General features: G+C 43.2%; 8 protein-coding genes across 8 annotated transcripts; 4 read left to right on the plus strand and 4 right to left on the minus strand.

Annotated features, from left to right (window-relative positions):
* Positions 1-937: 937 nt before the first annotated feature.
* Bfra_003528 (uncharacterized protein) lies at positions 938-1,391 on the plus strand (the record flags this gene model as incomplete). The annotated part of the gene is made up of 4 exons (XM_037333933.1): positions 938-973; positions 1,001-1,144; positions 1,242-1,279; positions 1,307-1,391. 4 exons carry the CDS (start codon positions 938-940, stop codon positions 1,389-1,391), a joined length of 303 nt encoding a protein of 100 aa, XP_037194020.1.
* Positions 1,392-1,437: 46 nt separating this feature from the next.
* Bfra_003529 (uncharacterized protein) lies at positions 1,438-2,097 on the minus strand (the record flags this gene model as incomplete). The annotated part of the gene is made up of 1 exon (XM_037333934.1): positions 1,438-2,097. The coding sequence occupies one exon, from the start codon at positions 2,095-2,097 to the stop codon at positions 1,438-1,440; it is 660 nt and encodes a 219-aa protein (XP_037194021.1).
* A 764-nt stretch (positions 2,098-2,861) lies between these two features.
* Bfra_003530 (putative mfs gliotoxin efflux transporter protein) lies at positions 2,862-5,091 on the minus strand (the record flags this gene model as incomplete). Its single annotated transcript, XM_037333935.1, has 6 exons — positions 2,862-3,390; positions 3,453-3,918; positions 3,989-4,261; positions 4,317-4,503; positions 4,592-4,887; positions 5,058-5,091. The coding sequence occupies 6 exons, from the start codon at positions 5,089-5,091 to the stop codon at positions 2,862-2,864; spliced, it is 1,785 nt and encodes a 594-aa protein (XP_037194022.1).
* A 432-nt stretch (positions 5,092-5,523) lies between these two features.
* On the plus strand, positions 5,524-6,852 carry Bfra_003531 (uncharacterized protein; the record flags this gene model as incomplete). Its single annotated transcript, XM_037333936.1, has 3 exons — positions 5,524-5,574; positions 5,715-6,178; positions 6,429-6,852. The coding sequence occupies 3 exons, from the start codon at positions 5,524-5,526 to the stop codon at positions 6,850-6,852; spliced, it is 939 nt and encodes a 312-aa protein (XP_037194023.1).
* Positions 6,853-8,296: 1,444 nt separating this feature from the next.
* On the minus strand, positions 8,297-9,217 carry Bfra_003532 (uncharacterized protein; the record flags this gene model as incomplete). Its single annotated transcript, XM_037333937.1, has 1 exon — positions 8,297-9,217. One exon carries the CDS (start codon positions 9,215-9,217, stop codon positions 8,297-8,299), a length of 921 nt encoding a protein of 306 aa, XP_037194024.1.
* Positions 9,218-11,742: 2,525 nt separating this feature from the next.
* Positions 11,743-12,249, plus strand: Bfra_003533 (putative rna polymerase ii transcription factor b subunit 5 protein; the record flags this gene model as incomplete). Its single annotated transcript, XM_037333938.1, has 3 exons — positions 11,743-11,801; positions 11,995-12,146; positions 12,205-12,249. The coding sequence occupies exons 1-3, from the start codon at positions 11,783-11,785 to the stop codon at positions 12,247-12,249; spliced, it is 216 nt and encodes a 71-aa protein (XP_037194025.1). The 5' UTR covers positions 11,743-11,782.
* Positions 12,250-12,686: 437 nt separating this feature from the next.
* On the minus strand, positions 12,687-13,561 carry Bfra_003534 (putative mitochondrial 54s ribosomal protein 47 protein; the record flags this gene model as incomplete). The annotated part of the gene is made up of 3 exons (XM_037333939.1): positions 12,687-12,868; positions 12,923-13,064; positions 13,127-13,561. The coding sequence occupies 3 exons, from the start codon at positions 13,559-13,561 to the stop codon at positions 12,687-12,689; spliced, it is 759 nt and encodes a 252-aa protein (XP_037194026.1).
* Positions 13,562-13,861: 300 nt separating this feature from the next.
* On the plus strand, positions 13,862-17,270 carry Bfra_003535 (putative brca1 c terminus domain containing protein; the record flags this gene model as incomplete). Its single annotated transcript, XM_037333940.1, has 4 exons — positions 13,862-13,973; positions 14,024-14,162; positions 14,214-16,880; positions 16,931-17,270. The coding sequence occupies 4 exons, from the start codon at positions 13,862-13,864 to the stop codon at positions 17,268-17,270; spliced, it is 3,258 nt and encodes a 1,085-aa protein (XP_037194027.1).
* Positions 17,271-17,486: the final 216 nt, after the last annotated feature.

Consider the following 17,486-nt stretch of genomic DNA (forward strand, 5'->3'; position numbering starts at 1 on the left):
TGGGGGATTGGGGTACATGGTATAATGATGACGAACTGAATAAAATGAAAAACGAAATGGAGATTTTGGATATGAGACGAGTTGTGATTCATTCATCTTTCGATAAGGAAATACAAATATGCAAATCGAGGTACTCTTTGTCGAGTGACATTGAGAATCTAACATGAGATACACGGCGCGTTTTTCTTTTAAAAAATCTTTTTGGAAGATACTATCGTCCTTTTTTTTAATGTCTTGAGTTTATTCCTATATTCTATATCATTCTCATCGGTCTTGACCCATTTCTCTGTTCGAGAATCTGCCAGTTTCATTCTTTTTTCCTTCCCTCTTCATTGTATCCAACTACCTAATACCTTTAAAAAACAAGTGGTGGATGTACAATGAAGCAGGAATCTGCCGGTTATATTCATCTCTCCTTTCCTCTCTCCTTCGTTGTATTCCACTACCTAATACCTTTAAAAAACAAGTAGTAGATGTACAATGAAGCAAAACTTTCAGTCATCTCCCTCCTCTCTACCTTCCCTTCCTTATATCTTGCTTCATTGTACTCACCTACCTAATACCTTTAAAAAACAAATAATGAGTGTACAATGAAGTAGAACTTTCAACCCTCTCCCCTCTCTCGCAGATACAGTTCCAATAGTCCAGATCCATCCGATACATGATTCTCAACAGGTCTGCCTCACAAGATCCCCCCTTCTCTCCTCTTATATTCTTTTCATTCCGGGATATCGAATCATATACATCTTTATCCATATATACAACAACATGGATCCCTCTTTAAATACTCCGGTCCACAAGATCCTTGACATGTCCAAATATATATAGGGTTATGATTATGGGTGTCTGCTTGCGATAGTCCGTATCGCAGCCTGATATTTAGGAGCTGGTAATGTTTGAGAGTGTTTGAATATTTGAAGAGGGATCGATTTTCGAGATGTATTCGATCTTTTATCTTTTGGATGATTTGAGGGTCCGGATTGGATTCGAGAATTGAAAGGCTTTGATTGTCGGATTGTGGTTGAGACAACGGGATACGACGCTGAGAACGCTTGTGCCGGCACGGGGCGGGGAGGCTAGAATTCTGGTTTCCTTTGCAGAAGAGTCTTTGCTGATAAGCGACGCAGTCTCCACATACCCAAGGGTATGCTTCAACCTTATATCTAATCCTGCTTTGGCTTGATGAATATATGGGTCTCTGGTTGACCCCATTCCAAATTGAACCGTCGCTAATATGATAGGATGTAGCGGCTCTTACTGCAAACTACAATACTGGGTTGTATGTTAAGCGACTAATAACTTAAAGCCTTACAATGCCAGTGCTCGCAGGAGATCTACAGTATTACAACAACTATCACTACCCAAATATTAGATATATTTGCCGTCGATGAGGTGGTGATGTATCTCACGAGTCTGCGCAAGCTCCTCAACATCTCCTCATAGTACTGATCTCGCAGCTCTCGCCATCCACCACAAGTCATGAAATCGGCGATCATCCAAATCAGTCCAAACATCCCTCAGTGGAGAGTGGCCCAAGCAGCCCTCGCTCAAATTCGAAACCATCCATTGTGCCGCTGCGTCAGCACACCTCGCTATTCTTTGCTCTTCGTTCCACTCTCGTGTATAATACACATTACAAGGTATTCCCCACCTCAGCAAATACACACACATTTCCGCATGAAAATGACGGGGGTCGTACCCGGGGAATGCGAACGGGAGCTGTGTGGCTTGGAAGGCGAAGGAGAGAAAGCAGTAGAGGAGCGACTGCGGATTCAGGTTCTGATAGACCTCTGGGTGTTGGCGCTTGTACTGCTGCCATTTGTTCCAAATTTCGTGGGCGAGAGCGGAGTGGAAACCGATATCTACGAGGGTCGTGGGGTTTTCGTGCGAGCTGCAGGTGCAGAGGATGTAAGGAGGTGGAGCGGGGATGTCGAGTGGAGGAGCGGCGGAGTAGGGTGGAGGAGGGGAGCTGGGAGGCGGGATGTCGAAGGCGTCTACTTCGTGAAGGGGGTCGAATCGAATGGGCGGTGCCGCCTGGGGACTGCGGATAGAGTTATCCGGGTTGTTCACCGGAATAGGACCGTTTGTTTCGCTCATTTTTCTATTTCGAGATGAGGATTCGAAGGGGGTGGAATTCTCGTCGGCTCGGTTATGAGGGTTGTTTAGTATCAGCTATATTATAGGTATGGTTGTTTCGAATTTCGGATGAAGAATATGATATGAATTCGAACTTCGATGTCTGGAAAGCTCTCCGTATTCGAGATAGATCGATTTTCTATATCGGGTTGTAAGTATTTCGAGTTTATATGATCATCTAAGATGGAAATCAAATATGAAAATGTATGAATAAATCGAACTGGTAAGAAAATTTATAGCTGCTCAAGAGATTTCTGATATAAAAATGAGCGATCAATTGGAACCGAGAAATAAATAAATAAATTTAATTGCTCATGGAAGAAATGTAGTGGTCATAATTTTCGCTGGAGCTATTTTTACTAGCTCCATGCCATCTCGAGTCTAATGTCTCGTTTGACGTCTGACGTCTCTCGGCGAACTTACTTTGGAAGCAGATGACCACAAATTGGAGCTTTCAGGAACAGTTAAGAGGTAGAATAGAGAAGGTTAGAGAAAAACCCATCAGTAGGTACATAGTAGTTATAGATTTTGTACAGATGAATTTTGAGAAGAGAAAATTTACATTATTTCAATTAAAAAGAGCTACCCATTTATTACTCGATAGCAGTCTATGTATGCCCAATTCTATATTTCCTAGTCCTCGTCATTAATTTACCTATCAACTTCATAGAAGGTTTCCTTGGTAAGCGCCCCCTCTGCGTACAATCTACTCACAAGTTCCCAAACTAGGCAGCGCCACCCATTGATGCCTTCCCTTTCAAGTTCTTCCACGGCCAGCGACTTCCGAAAGCGACAAACATTGCGATTCCGCAACAGGTAATTGCCAACGCGTATGTAACTTTTAGTCCCTGCAAATAACTCTCTATGATTCCCTCGATCAACTCTCCCTCTTTTCCAAACACATTTCGCAATTCGCTAACCCCTACTGATAACACTTGGGCTGGAGATACCGAAGGTGCGTAATGAGGAAGAGCATTTAAGATGCGATTTGCGAAAGCAGCTTCTGCGATGGAGATGAAGAATGCACCTCCGATTGTTTGGAGGAATAACACCATAGCCGTCGCGGAAGAAAGATCGGCTTGGGAAACGGTAGCCTGGACGGAGATGACGGGGATTTGGAAAACGAAGCCGGTGGAGAGACCGGCGAGGGCTTGGTAGCCTATCCATTGTGCGGAGGTGGAGTCGACGCCGAGGGTGTAGAGGAGTCCACATCCTATTGTTGCGCCGGCTGCGCCAATGATCATGAATGGGACGCTGGGAAGATGTGTTAGTAGAGTTGGGACTTTAGTAAGATGGAGTGCTAAGATGAAACTTACAAATGACCAAATGCAGATATCAATCCTCCGGAAATGATGGTTGCGATGGTAGTACCGATAATCATTGGCAGATTTCGCACACCGGATTGAGAAGCCGAAACTCCAGAAACAACTTGAAAGTAATAGGGGAGATAGTAGAGTAGGAGGAACCATCCGCCGCAAAGAAAGAATACATATACCATTCCTACAGAAACTGTACGCTCTTTCAACAAACGGCCGACAATAACTCCACGCTCGCCTTGGAAATATTGGATTGCAATGAAGAGAATGAGGAGAAGAATGAAGCCGATGAGAGTACCGATAACATCGGCAGATTTCCAGGCTTTCGTTTGGCCACCCCATTGAAGAGCTAGGAAGAAGCAGACGAGACTGGCCATGATTGTAAATGTTCCAGGGAAATCCATTTGTAAGATCTTTTCCTTGAGGGTAGCGGGAGTTGGTACTGCATTTTTAGGTGTAGTAAACACTAAAAAGTCGATGTATTAGCAATTGTATTGTTTCGAATACAGAATGTGGAGAAGTGATCAAATACTCACGAAATAGGATGATAGCCCCTGCGAGTCCACCAATCGGCAAATTAATGTAGAAACACCAACGCCATGTCAATTTATCTGCAAACACACCTCCAAGAAGTGGCCCTACTACAGATGCCACTCCATAAGATGCGCCTAGAATACCCGTATAAGCTGCGCGTTGGGAGGGAGGTGCTGCGAATGCAATGATTGTATATGCTCCGGAGGCAATTCCAGCACCGCCAAGTCCAGCAATGGCTCGGCCAACTATTAAAGCGGTACTATTCGGAGCAACACCTGTGAGTTTTCGAATTAGTGTTTGTGCTACCATTCGGAATTTGAGACAACGTACCGCAGATTAAACTCCCGAGTTCGAAGATGAAAATGGCAATGAGGAAAGTTGTCTTCAGCGGAAAGTATTTGTACGCCTTTCCCCATGTTGATTGAAAGGAACCGACTGTGAGAAAGAACGCAGAACCATACCAGCCGACAAGATCTAAGCCGTGGAACTGGTCGGTGATTTTTGGAATTGCTGTAGCCTGGAACAATATTAGCTATACACTTCACTGTATTACGATGTATTGTGATTTTTGGTCGCAGAGCAAAAGGGAGAGAAGGTATACGTACCACAATCGTCATATCCAGAGAGACAAGAAAGATACTGAGTGATAAAGCAATCACTATCATCACCATTGCAAAAGCCTTTGGATACTCTGAATCATCTTCCCCTGGGCCATTGTTATTTACCTCTCCACCTTCTAAATCCGCACCATCTGTGCTGTTCTTCTTCTCTCTCGATATCGAATCATTAATCGAAGGTGCCCTACTTTTTTCCAACTCGGTATCAGAGACTATTGTTGTTGGCCTCGAGGCTTCCATTTTTTCTCGATCGTCTCGAGACATCAAACTTATTATTTTATTATCTTGATCAAAGTAGAGTAAACAATCGCAAAGCAATCGCAATCAAAATTCGAAGAAGTAATGAGAAAGTATGAAAGTGAACCCGATTGATATTCGAAATTATTTTCTTCCATCATAGAAAAGACGGAATCCCTTTATACAAAGCCTCTTTTCTCATCTCACTCGAACGCACTCACACTCGGGTATTGGACGTTAACCCCTTTCATAAGACCGCCTTGCGGAGATGGTGTGACGGAGACGGCTTGTATCTCATCCTAATCACGCAGGGTAGTCGATATATGCGCTGACATATTCTGCAATCTGCAATACATTTTGCAATACTTCGGCCGATGAATCACAGCGAAACTTTAATGAAACCTCATCAAAGATGCTTCAATATGTTGTAGAACCTTCGAAATTGCATTCCATACCCCAACAAATGCTTACCCATTGGGCCAAGTTTCAAGCGCTTACATCTGTCGGATCTCAACTTACCACTCTCGTCAAAGAATCCTTATTTTATTTACGTGTGGTCAGCATGCTTGCATATTTAGGGTATCGAAAAGGAAAGGTTCATGTGATGAATGAGATATTATATGATAAGTTTTGTGTCATGATCAAGTTTCCGCCGAAATGCGGCAGGAGAGAATGGTAAACAAATGACCAGATTCGGCGGAGATGGCGGTCGAAAGAGGATGAGGGATACGCGAGTGAGTGAGGATGAGTCACTTTGAGAAACAATGACTTCCGGTTACACAACATTTCACGTCCCTCCACAGATTTTGATCAAGTGGCAGAATATACTTACGGAAAGCGGTGTCGATCAATATTGGTCTTGATCTCTTGCTAGCGACGACGTTCTGTACTACACAAATTTCATCGATATGCTGAATCATGGGAACATGCTTTCAATGAACTCTGGGCAGGATCGGAGTGCCTGACCAAGATGGTTCGTAGTTTTGAAGCTCGCAATAAGAGTTGTGAAGAACAAGATTTGATGGTGAAGAGCGAATACAGTAGTTTCGTATTTTCACAAGTGCTGCCAAAGCTCAGCTCCTTGAAAAGGTTCACTATGATAGAGTGTGGATTCGCAAAATCTGATCATCTACGGTTGGATGTCAAGCCTACGCCAACTTTCTGTAATATTATGGGTCATAATGCGAGGTATCACAAAGAAGCTTCAATGTTTATTGCCGCTGTTGCTAACGCTGATACGAAATTGGGGTACCTCTACCTTGAAAGACTTAATCTGAACACGCTATTCGGCGCTTCCATTGGCACGAATACCATGCTTCCATATCGGCCGGATGCTCGGTATCATCGCCATCTATGTCTCTGGCGAATGTGGAGTCCTTCTTCCAACTCTAATCACGGATTGAAGCAACTGCTACAAGCTACATCCAACCTCGAATATCTCGCCATCTCAAAAAAACTTTGATGACACGAAATCGACGAAAATAGACTAGGATGAAATCATAGCGGGTCTGACAATGCCACGTCTGAAGAGCGTGGATTTCTGGTCTATGGCGGGCAGTAAATCATCGCTTACCGAATTTCTCTAAAGGCATGCCAAAACCCTAAGAATTCTAAAGCTCCAGTTTTGTTTCTTGAAAGAATCCATTCTCGACTGGGGAGAAGTTCTTGATGGAATAAAGAGTGACTTGACCCTTAAGGAAGTGCATTTATGCTATTTAAAAAAACTTCTGCCCGAAGACCAGAATACTTTTGACAAAGCCGTCCATTTGGAACACGTTTACCATGGCAATACCTTTCACTCACTACTCGAAGATCGTCTTATTCGCAAGAATCTCATCGCTAATGAATTGTCTCTCGAACCGAGCGAACTATGGCAGAACTATATCCTCTATCTGACAACAGAGAAACAAAAGGCAAAGGTAAGGCTGGCAGAACTTGAGTCACAAGATCTTACGTGGGACTTTAAGAGTGACGAGGATATGCGACTCTTTGAATTTATCTGGACGGGGTAGCCAAGTATTATCTGTGATTCCTATATCCAACAAATATTCTTCCCTAACAACAAAATCATTTCAAGGAATCAGCTGGTTCCAAAATCTTCAATGAATTTACCTATGTTTCTACATGAATAGGATCCCCAATTGAGTGAAATAAAAAGCATACAGCCTCAGCCATACATAAAACAACCACACACAATCTCTCGAGAATTACTTCTCATTGCCGTGTATATCTACACCTACCTAACATCCGTACTTCCATCACCATTCACACCCACATTCTTCATCACTAACCACGTCTCAATGCCCCCATGTCTCGTTCTAGATACAAAACACATTACAAACACACTCTACACATACATCTCTTCTCTTTACTACCAAAAATTTTCTCTTCACAACTTCGAGAAACATCTCAGCATCCCGACCATCTTCAAAATCTAAAACCTTCCTTTTACAAGCCAACAGCAAACATAATAATCCACCGTTACCTTCCACTTTCCACTCACCACTCACTTCACTTACTTCGCATGATCAATAAATCCCACAAGCTCTCCCTACCTATCTAACCCATCAACCATCCATCTACCTATCCATCTAGCTTTCCAAAACAATTCCCGAATCCATTTCCATTTCTACCTCCACCCCCCAAAACGATCCACTTCCCCACCTCCTTAATTCGCCTTTCGCCTATCAATTTTCCGCCCCTTTTCAACCCATCCCATCCCAATTCAACCCATCTCATCTCATCCCATTCATTCCACTGCGTTTCAATTTCTCTACCATCCAGATTTGTCAAACCTTTCAAGTTTTTTTGTGTAGAATTGTAGAATTGTAGAATTGTAGAATTGTAGGAGTATGGGAGGCGCTGTGAAATTATGTATGGGGGTCGAATGTATTTGTTATTTTGGTGTGTGTTTGGGTTTGGATTTTGGTTGATGGAGATCGAGGTGGGAGTTGATTGTTTTGTTTTGTTGGAGCCGTGAGATGTGAGATGTCAGATGTCAGATGTCAGATCCTCAAAAGAGGAGGGAAGAGAAAGCGAATTTAGAATATGCGAATGAAATCACCATCAACCATTAGGCTTCTAATCATTAACTGATTTCAGAATAGGAATTATTTGACCTTGATATACATATTTATTATGATCCGACTATATTACACAATAACCACATCGCAATGATCCTTCGTAACTCAAAATTCATAATCGTAAAGATACGCCTTCGCAAAGCCCTCACATCCTGTGGATATCCATATACAATTCCATACCCAGAACCTCGTCCAATCCAGCCATGCCGTCCGTATCCTCATTAGTCGGCCTGCCGTTCTATGATGACCCATATAAAATATCCAATATAAAAATCGTTCGTATGTTGATTCGGCCATCCTGCAACTAAAACTGTCTACATCGCATTTCAGATGAGGTTCTAGTCTCACTCATCAATCTCCTTTCTGATTAAAATCAGTTGTGGGTCACCGCGGCAGGTGGTCTCGCTATGTCAGGTTGCCCGCCCAGATAGGTCTCGGAATATGTAGGCGGTCCTAACGGTGGACGCGCCGATGTACTTGGACTCAATGGCCTTAATCCCACCTCTTCATTCGAATCTGCTGCGCTTGTGATTGGTGTTGATGATCCCCCTGTCGATGTCCGTCTTGCTGAATTACTCGCAGTCGTAGCGCTAGGTCGCGAAAGCTCCGCAGATAGTCTCGACTCTACATCCGATATATTTCGTTCCATAGAGTTGTTGATAGTCTCCGCCCCCACAGGCGGCACACTAGATGCGCTATTTTCATTGGCGTGATCTTCGCGAGAAACTACCATGGTAATCCCATCCTCACTCCTCAAACTCGGTGGTTTATCGCCCTCCACATAAGCCGGGGGCGCCTCACCCCTCTCATCCAGCCCCTCTTGTCGTTCTCTATTTGCGCCCATCGATCCCATCGTCATACCCATCAGCCCCGTTCCCGCTCTTCTCGGTCCAAATCTCGTTCTGAAATCTGCAAACGATTGTACGTCATGAGCCAAAGCTGTCTGACCATTATGTCGTATAAGCAGTGCCTTTCGTTTCCGTCGCTGGGTAATATATAGGAGAAGGAAGAAAACGATGACTACGAAAACAGCAACTATGACGAAATAGTAGTTGTAGACATGGCTTGATGTGTCTTCACCGTCAGGATCTGTACTGGAGGAGAGTTGACGGGCATTTAAAATGTGAGGGGTGGATGAAGGAGGGGTAGCCGAAGTAATGAATGTCGTTGACGCTGCGTTTGGGATCTGTGCGCAGGAGAATTTGGGAAAGATTATCGAAAATACGAGGAGAACTGAAGAGAAACGATGACTGTTGATACATTGGCAGAGATCTTTCTGATATCTTGATGGCATATCTATATATTTGATGATTATCTTGAGTAAGAAAGGAACCAAGCCGCCTTGAAGTATAGAAAGATATAGGTATAGCTCTGTTAAGGTAGACTCGTCATTCAAACCCTTCTTTTGTATTAATAAGAATTGCAATTGTATGAGCTATTTTCTCGCAGTCGCAGATAGTGGCAAGCAAGGTATCCCCGCGCTTTTGTACGAGTACGAATTCCAACGACAAACAAGCACGCTGATGAGTAAAAGGAAAAGATGGGTAAGATAGTAAGCCTTGCTTGTATACTTTTTCTGAAGGAGAAAAGAAGAATGCTATAAACAATAAAGAAAGTAAATGAGGATATCCGGATAACTAGGATACGTAATATAATATGTACCAGAAATCCTAACACTTTACTTACGCCTCATTCTGCTGTTGCTACCCCATACATTCTAGACAAAATGGATTCAAAGTGTGTCAGTTTGTCCTTGTGTCTTGGTCTTTCCCTTTCCGAAATAGCCGGTGACGGTGGTCTAGGAAGCTTGTATGGAAATTGACCAATTGGAAGAGAGTTGGGGAAACAGCGCTCGGATAAACGGGCTCGGCGTGTGTTCCGCTCTGTCCGTGCCGATTCTCATTATTTCCAAATAAAGTAGAACATGCAAAGAACATTCATTATTTCAACTCATACTACGCTTCAACATAAAAAAGGATCTATAAATTCCAAAATTAGGGCTCCTTGTTATTATAATTCCAAGTGGAAGAATAACTAAAACCCACAAATTGAAAGACAAGCGTCATGAATCTAGTTTTGTAATCGCGAAGCCAGACGTTTCAACATCGCAGGCTAAAACACAGAGATGTAAAGCGGATCGATAACTTACAAACTCGAGCAATGAGTCACAGAAGTTGTGGGAGAGGTGAAGAATGATCGAAGAAGCTGGCATTGCGATACTTTTGCTGTGCTCGTCGGGCGTGAATTTGTGAAGGCAGTGCATACATGGGGTTGTGAGGCTGGGGATGATGAAGTGCCGGGATATATGCATGGAATTAGGCACGCGGTGAAAGCAGGAAAGAGAAGAAAACGACTAAAGGGGCCATGAAGAGAATACAGGGCGCGAATGGGGGTTTGGTCATTGTGGGTTAAAGGATTCCAAGGAGGGGCTAATGGGCATACTCAAGATTTTGTCGATGTTTTTGTGGGTACTGGTTGGGAGGCTGGATTTCGACGACCGGTTGTTGATGATCAATTGTTGATAGAAATACTGGTCGAGGAATCATTAATGCAGGTTGATGCAGAGCATTCATAACCTATATTTCCCTGGGTATGTTGTACACCCTTTGGCAAGTGCCCTACACTTTGAGTGACAAGGTGGGTAATGTTAGAGCAGAAACTCTTCATTATATCAACAAATCCACCATTTTATGTTTAACAAATACATCAACGGTGGGAAATCTAGATTGTAAGACCGCATGAGAGATTCAACAGGAGACCTGGTGTCGCAAATAAGGCTTTCAAAATTGTTAGGTGACTGAGAAGGTATAGTTTTGGCCGTACAAGATGCGACACTTTGCGGATATGCCTATGGACGATGAGCCTCGACATGACTCTGATGTCGAAGACGTATTTGGTCATTAAGACTTCATCAACCATGCAAGATCGAATAACCATTGGCATAGACTGAGTCAACTGATCAAACATTTTGTCCAGCAGCGAGCTGACTCTCCTTTGTGGTCTAAATTCTTGCACTCATCAAACTTTGATTTTGTGCTCCGACGAATTTCCGCAGCAGTTTCAAATTACCATAGTGAAATATGATCATAAGATGAAAGCCAAAAATCCCCTCCTCCTTTTCGTCCTCGCCAAAAGAAAAGCGCAGAAGATTATTATCCATTGGTAGTATGAACGATTGCCGGAACATTCTCTCAAGTATTCCTCAAACGTGCAATGACCCTTGTTGAAAGAATTCACAGCAATCATTAAGCTTTTACAACTAGGTATAACTGGTACACCATATAAAAGGGGGAAGATTACCGAGATTCATCAGCCCAGGATACTTTGATCTGTAGATCTGGGGTATTCAATTCTCGTAGCCGACTGGTAATCCAAATCGCAAGGAGTGTTTCATGCGAAATTGAAAACATTTTGTACAAATTTTTGTTTTCAATGCTTTAGACCGTATCTAGTAGATGATAGAGAAATTTACTCGTTGTGAAAGGGTAGTACAATGCCACCATGTAGCCTGAATTCGAATACCCTAGAATTTGCCAAGGTGATAACGTAGGCCTGTATGTACAGTATAGCGATCCGATGTGATATCTAAGATTTTTCCACACAGGTATTCATACCACTCTATTATGGAATTGGTAAATTCATATTGCAGACTAGCAGCACTCAAAGTTTCCCGTTGCGCTCTTGTCCCAAAAATACGTAATAGGAAAGGTGCATCCCAGTCTGCACGGGCCACTACCCACAGCCGACTTGCTTTATATCAATACAGACCTTCATCATCTATCAAATAGGCACATAAAATATCACGAGGATTCAGGCATCTGAGAAGTCAAAAGGAAAGAAAACGATCGGTATATCCATCATGACACGAGCTATCAGAGGTATGTATTCAGCAAAATTTTCACCATGTCATTTACCCGTCTTTCACTAGCTTGATTCTTTGATCCTTGATCATCCAGCCAGTGTTCTAGAACACTTCAGAGTATACACCGACAGATGATGCAAGTGCGTATTTCGTCTGGTACAAGTTTGCTTAGAATCACATAAATGCAACCATTCTAACAAGAAATCAAGGCACCCTTGTGGAGTGCGATCCATCTATCAAATCTCTCATTGTCAAGATAGATGCAGAGTCGCATCATGAATATATCGTCGAGGATCTAGATGATGAAACTTTGCTTATCCAAGAAAGCAAGTTGGTACATTTGAAGGCACTTCTGGAAAAGGTATGTGTGCCTTTACGTTTATTATTTATCTGGTGTGGCTGACTTGATTACCCCATAGGCACTTAAGGAGACGCAAGTCGAAGATGAATCGGAATCTGAATAGAGTGGAGAGAATCACGTTGGGATAAAGGCACTGGCGTCAGACAGGGATTTGTGGCGTTCGATACGACTGATTGTTGAAGCCTGCTTTCGGTTTGGGGATGGAGTATTTTATTATATTAAAAATAATCTTCATTGACATCACAACGGAATTTACAAGTTCGTAGTTCTGTTTCTTGGGAAGCCCTGAGTTGCCAATATGTATTGACATTGTGGTTTGATGCTCCTTGGCCATGTTGCATTCGACATATCTAGAAGAGAGGACGTCGACTGTTCTAAATCATCTAGAAATGACAGTATACTAAGACCTCTGCATGAAACCGCATATCCTTAATCTAGTCTTTTATTTACTGCAATCTGGAGTGTTATTTTGTACATCTCCATTCATTTGTGGGCTAGAGATGCCAATACGCTCTATGATACAATATACATTTCCTCGTCCTAAGCATCCGGTGAGGTCGACGTGGACACACTAGATGGCAAAGTTTCTGCAGTAGAACCGACAGGTATCGAATCTAAAGGTATCTTTCTTCTTGGTCTCTTCAACTCCTCCATTGTGACTCCATCCAGCTTTGTGATTCCAACAACCGGAGGGTCCCCCTTCTTGACAAACTCATATTGACCTATATTTTTACAAATCAGTATATGAGAAGAATATGAGGTTCATGTTTACTGACCTGGCATTTTATTACCTGCTAATCGAAACGCATCTCTTGCGACCTGTTCGTGCACATCTCCTTTCAACTCAAATATAATCTTACTGACAGCAATTCTGGAAGCCCAGTGATCAAAGGAACCTTTTCCTTTACCTTGACGAACCTATGAAACCATTAGGCCTCTATTCTCGTAATCTTAAATATATCCCTGGCGCATGTGCTTACCTCGTTACCACTGCTGTATACACCAATTTGGGCAGCAACTCTCTTATACAATCGATATCTCATACCCTTTAGTCTGACCTTAATAGCATCCTCTCCGACCTTCAATTGCTGCGCACTAACACGGCGATGATGATCGCACATTCGCAATCCATATTCCCCCCATACTAAAGTGGTACCTCTAGCTGATCCTCCCGTCGGCACACGGGGTCTTCCTTTCCGTGATCTTTTTTTTTCTGGCATGGTAGGCAGAAGCCAATTGCCTGAATTGACGGCTGTGCTAGAAAATGGGCGATAAGACTGAGGAGAAGTGTGGTTCGAAGGTGCGGAGAAAGCTGAGGCTTGGGCTAGGATGGGACCAAGAGGTCGGATTGTGTTGGAGGCTAATGAAAGCCTCCCAAATTGAGCCGTGAAGCTCTGCAAACTTTGAGGCTTCATGGTTGATGGCTATGGACGTTATTGTCGACTAAATCTAAAGAAATCCTAGATCCTCAAATTCGATGGTTCAATTTGTTTACCTAATATTTGAGGCCGCAGTAATTTTCGAGTAAAATCAATTTAAAGTGGCAACGCGTTACTTCCGCGTCGGGTCGTCGCGTATTCCATACTGTAGGTAACCAAAAAGATACAAGCTACTTCACAGCATCATTTTCTTATAGCAATTGCTTCTATCAACGAATTTTTTTTCTGTAAAACTCGTGATATTTCCAAAGCGAGCTATTGCTGAATCCGCCCAGTATGCCTGCGGATATTAGAAGCTTCTTTGGAGGTAAACCTGGAACTTCTACGGCTACACCCATTCGAGGAAAGGAGAGCAAGAAGGAGGAAGATTCTAAGAAAAAGAAGAGCAGTAAGTGGCTCAAATCTCTCGGGTTATTTAATGATACTCATATAACATAGAAAGTCGCAAGGTTATTGAAGATAGCGAAGATGACGAAGAACCGTTGTATGCTTCTCAAAGCAATCCTGCTAAGCTCCTACTAAAGTCTTCCAGGCCCAAAAAGCCCGAACCCAAAAAAGCTGCGCCTAAGAAACCAATGTATGATTGCCCAGTCCTGCCTCTTTTTACATTGTTGACCTGAAAATTTAGAAAAAATGAAGAGCCTGAGGGAAAGGAAACGACCGCGGATGACTTCTTTGCTTCGAGCAATAAACCCAAAGCTAAACAAGTAAAATCGACTCCTGTCAAGGCAAAACCACCGCCAGTTGAAGCAAATGTTCGATCTTCTACTCGGAAAACGGCCTCTACAACATACAAAGTGATCGAAGATGATGACGACTTCGATGACGACGATGATATATTCGCAGCAGATGCAAAAAAGACAGGCAAGCGAAAGGACGACGGTTATGTCGAAATTGACAGCGACGAAGAGGTCCTACCAAAGCCTAAAAGAGTTGTGTCAAAGTCGAAGTCTGCGCCAACAACAAAAGATAAAGACACCAAAATGAAAGATGTATGCGATGACGACGTTTTTGTTGTGCCTGATGATGACGATGACGATGACGACATGATGATAGTTGAGAAGCCCGGGACGAGTTCTGCTGTGAATGGCAAGAAGCGTAAATCTATCGACTTAGAATCCGAGGACGAGGAAGACGTTGCTCCGGCTAAGAAACCCTCTACTAGCAAGAGCTCAAAGCCACCACCCGCCAAAAAACCGCGTGCCCCACCCAAGAAAGCATCCGCTCCAGAAAGCTCGAGTATACAGGCAATTCTAGACAGCGTTCCAACAGTTCGAGCCCCAACTCCTCCTCCGAAAGATGACAGTGTCAAGTTTGATTGGCGAGCTGGTGGAGGTGGGGGCAACTCAGGCGCCCCTCCAGCTGCAGGTTGTGCGGAAATTCCTGAAGGTGCTGAAAACTGCCTGGTAGGTTTGACATTTGTCTTTACGGGAATGCTTGACACAATCTCAAGAGATGAGGGAATAGAGCTCGTCAAGCGATATGGAGGCAAAATCACCGGTGCGCCAAGCAGCAAAACAAATTTCGTTGTACTTGGAAAAGATGCTGGCCCGAGTAAACTTAGAAAGATAGAAACTTTAAAAATTAAGACCATTGATGAAAATGGTATATTTCATCTTTTAAGAACGCTGCCTGCTAATGGTGGCGACGGAAAGGCTGCGGAGAAGAACAACGAAAAGAAAGCAGCTGAAGAAAAGAAGATCCGAGAAGACGCAGCTGAGATGGATAGAGAGGAGCGGAGAAAGGCTGCGGAGTTAGAGAAAGCAGAAAAGGAAGCTCAAAAGCTTGCCGCAGCAAAAGGAAAATCATCTATACCAGCAGCTCCCCGCAAAGCGATAGTGCCAACATCATCACAACTGTGGACTACAAAGTATGCCCCAACGCAAATGAATCAAATTTGTGGTAACAAAGGTCAAGTTGAGAAGATCCAGGCTTGGCTTAAGGGATGGGAAACTGCGCACAAGTACAATTTTCAAAAGAGAGGTGCGGATGGGCTTGGAGGTTACAGAGCCATCATTATCCATGGTCCGCCAGGAATCGGAAAAACGACTGCGGCACATTTGGCTGCCAAACTTGCTGGTTATGATATACTAGAGAGAAACGCTAGTGATGTTCGAAGCAAAAAACTCGTTGAAACTGGGCTGAGTGAAGTACTGAACAACACTTCCGTTCTAGGTTATTTCGCCGGCGATGGGAAAGATGTCGATAAGACTAAGAAGAAATTGGTCTTAATCATGGATGAAGTCGATGGTATGTCATCTGGAGATCGAGGTGGTGTAGGAGCTCTCGCCAAAATCTGCAAGACGACCGATATCCCCATGATATTGATCTGTAATGACCGTAAGCTTCCGAAAATGAAGCCATTTGATTTTGTGACATTCGACATGCCATTCAGGAGACCTACGGTTGATATGGTTCGTTCACGTATCGCTACCATCTGCCATCGAGAAGGCATGAAGCTCCCCGTTCAAGTCATTGATGCACTTATCGAAGGCAGCAATAAGGATATCCGACAGATCATCAATATGATATCTACCGTCAAACTTGATCAAACAGCCATGAATTTTGACCAAGGCAAGGAAATGTCAAAAGCTTGGGAAAAGCATATTGTTCTTAAGCCATGGGACATCACTAGTCAGCTCCTTGGTGGTCATATGTTTTCTCCTGCTAGCAAATCTACCTTGAACGACAAGATCGAGCTTTACTTCAACGATCATGAATTTACACCCTTGATGATCCAAGAAAACTACCTGAATACCAAGCCACAACTAGCCAGCAGCTCCGACACACCTAAAGAGCAGAGACTTAAAGTACTTCAGCTTGTAGACCAAGCAGCAGAGAGTATTAGCGATGGTGACTTAGTTGATCGAATGATTCACGGGTCCCAACAACAATGGTCTCTTATGCCTACACACGCAGTCTTCAGTACAGTTCGACCATCAAGCTTTATATCTGGTTCGATGATCGGAAGAACCAATTTTACATCTTGGCTTGGTAACAATAGCAAGCATGGGAAATTATCTCGTTATGTGAAGGAAATCCAATCACACATGCGACTGCGATCTTCTGGAGACCGTCATGAAATTCGTCAACAATATTTACCCGTTCTCTGGGACAAACTCATTCGCCGACTCGATGTTGAGGGCAGAGATTCCGTGGAAGATGTGATCGATCTCATGGATAGTTATTTCTTGACTAGGGAGGACTGGGATTACATCATGGAACTGGGTGTCGGAGAACAAGATATGGAAAGTATCAAATTGGAAACCCAAACTAAAGCCAATTTTACCCGATCGTAAGTCTCCACTAATTCTTCTCAAATTTAACAATACTGACGAACCAAAGCTACAACGCACGTTCCCATCCTGTTCCATTTATGAAAGCAAGTAATGTCTTCCAACCCGCCAAGGTCGCTGCCGTGAAACCAGATTTGGAAGAAGCATTCGAGGAAGAAGATGACGGAGAAGTCATTGCAGAACCTGTCGACGATGATGAAGAGACCGATTTGAAAAAGGATAAATATATTAAGCAGCCTAAAAAGAAGCCAGCCAAGAAGCCAGCAAAGAAGAAGGCTAAGAGTAATGAAGATGATAGTATGATTGATGACGAAGATGAGGAAGAGGAAAAACCCAAGAAGAAGCCAGCCAAGAAGGCGAGTGCTAGTGCAAAGAAGGGGAAGAAATAAATGGGTGGAAGGAAGATTTTTGATGGGGAATTTTGATTCATCTGAGGGGGTGTGAAAAAAAGATGAGTTTTGCTGGAGAGGTTTTGGTGGTGTATAATTATTGATCTGTATGATTGTATCTGCAGGATGCGAGAGTGGTGAAAGTAATGAAGCAGTACGACATGATTTGGGGTCAAAATGGATGAGATGGACCAGTTAAGTTTATTCGCAACTTCT

Source organism: Botrytis fragariae (genome assembly GCF_013461495.1).
Source record: "Botrytis fragariae strain BVB16 chromosome Unknown tig00000045, whole genome shotgun sequence".
Lineage (NCBI taxonomy): Eukaryota > Fungi > Ascomycota > Leotiomycetes > Helotiales > Sclerotiniaceae > Botrytis > Botrytis fragariae.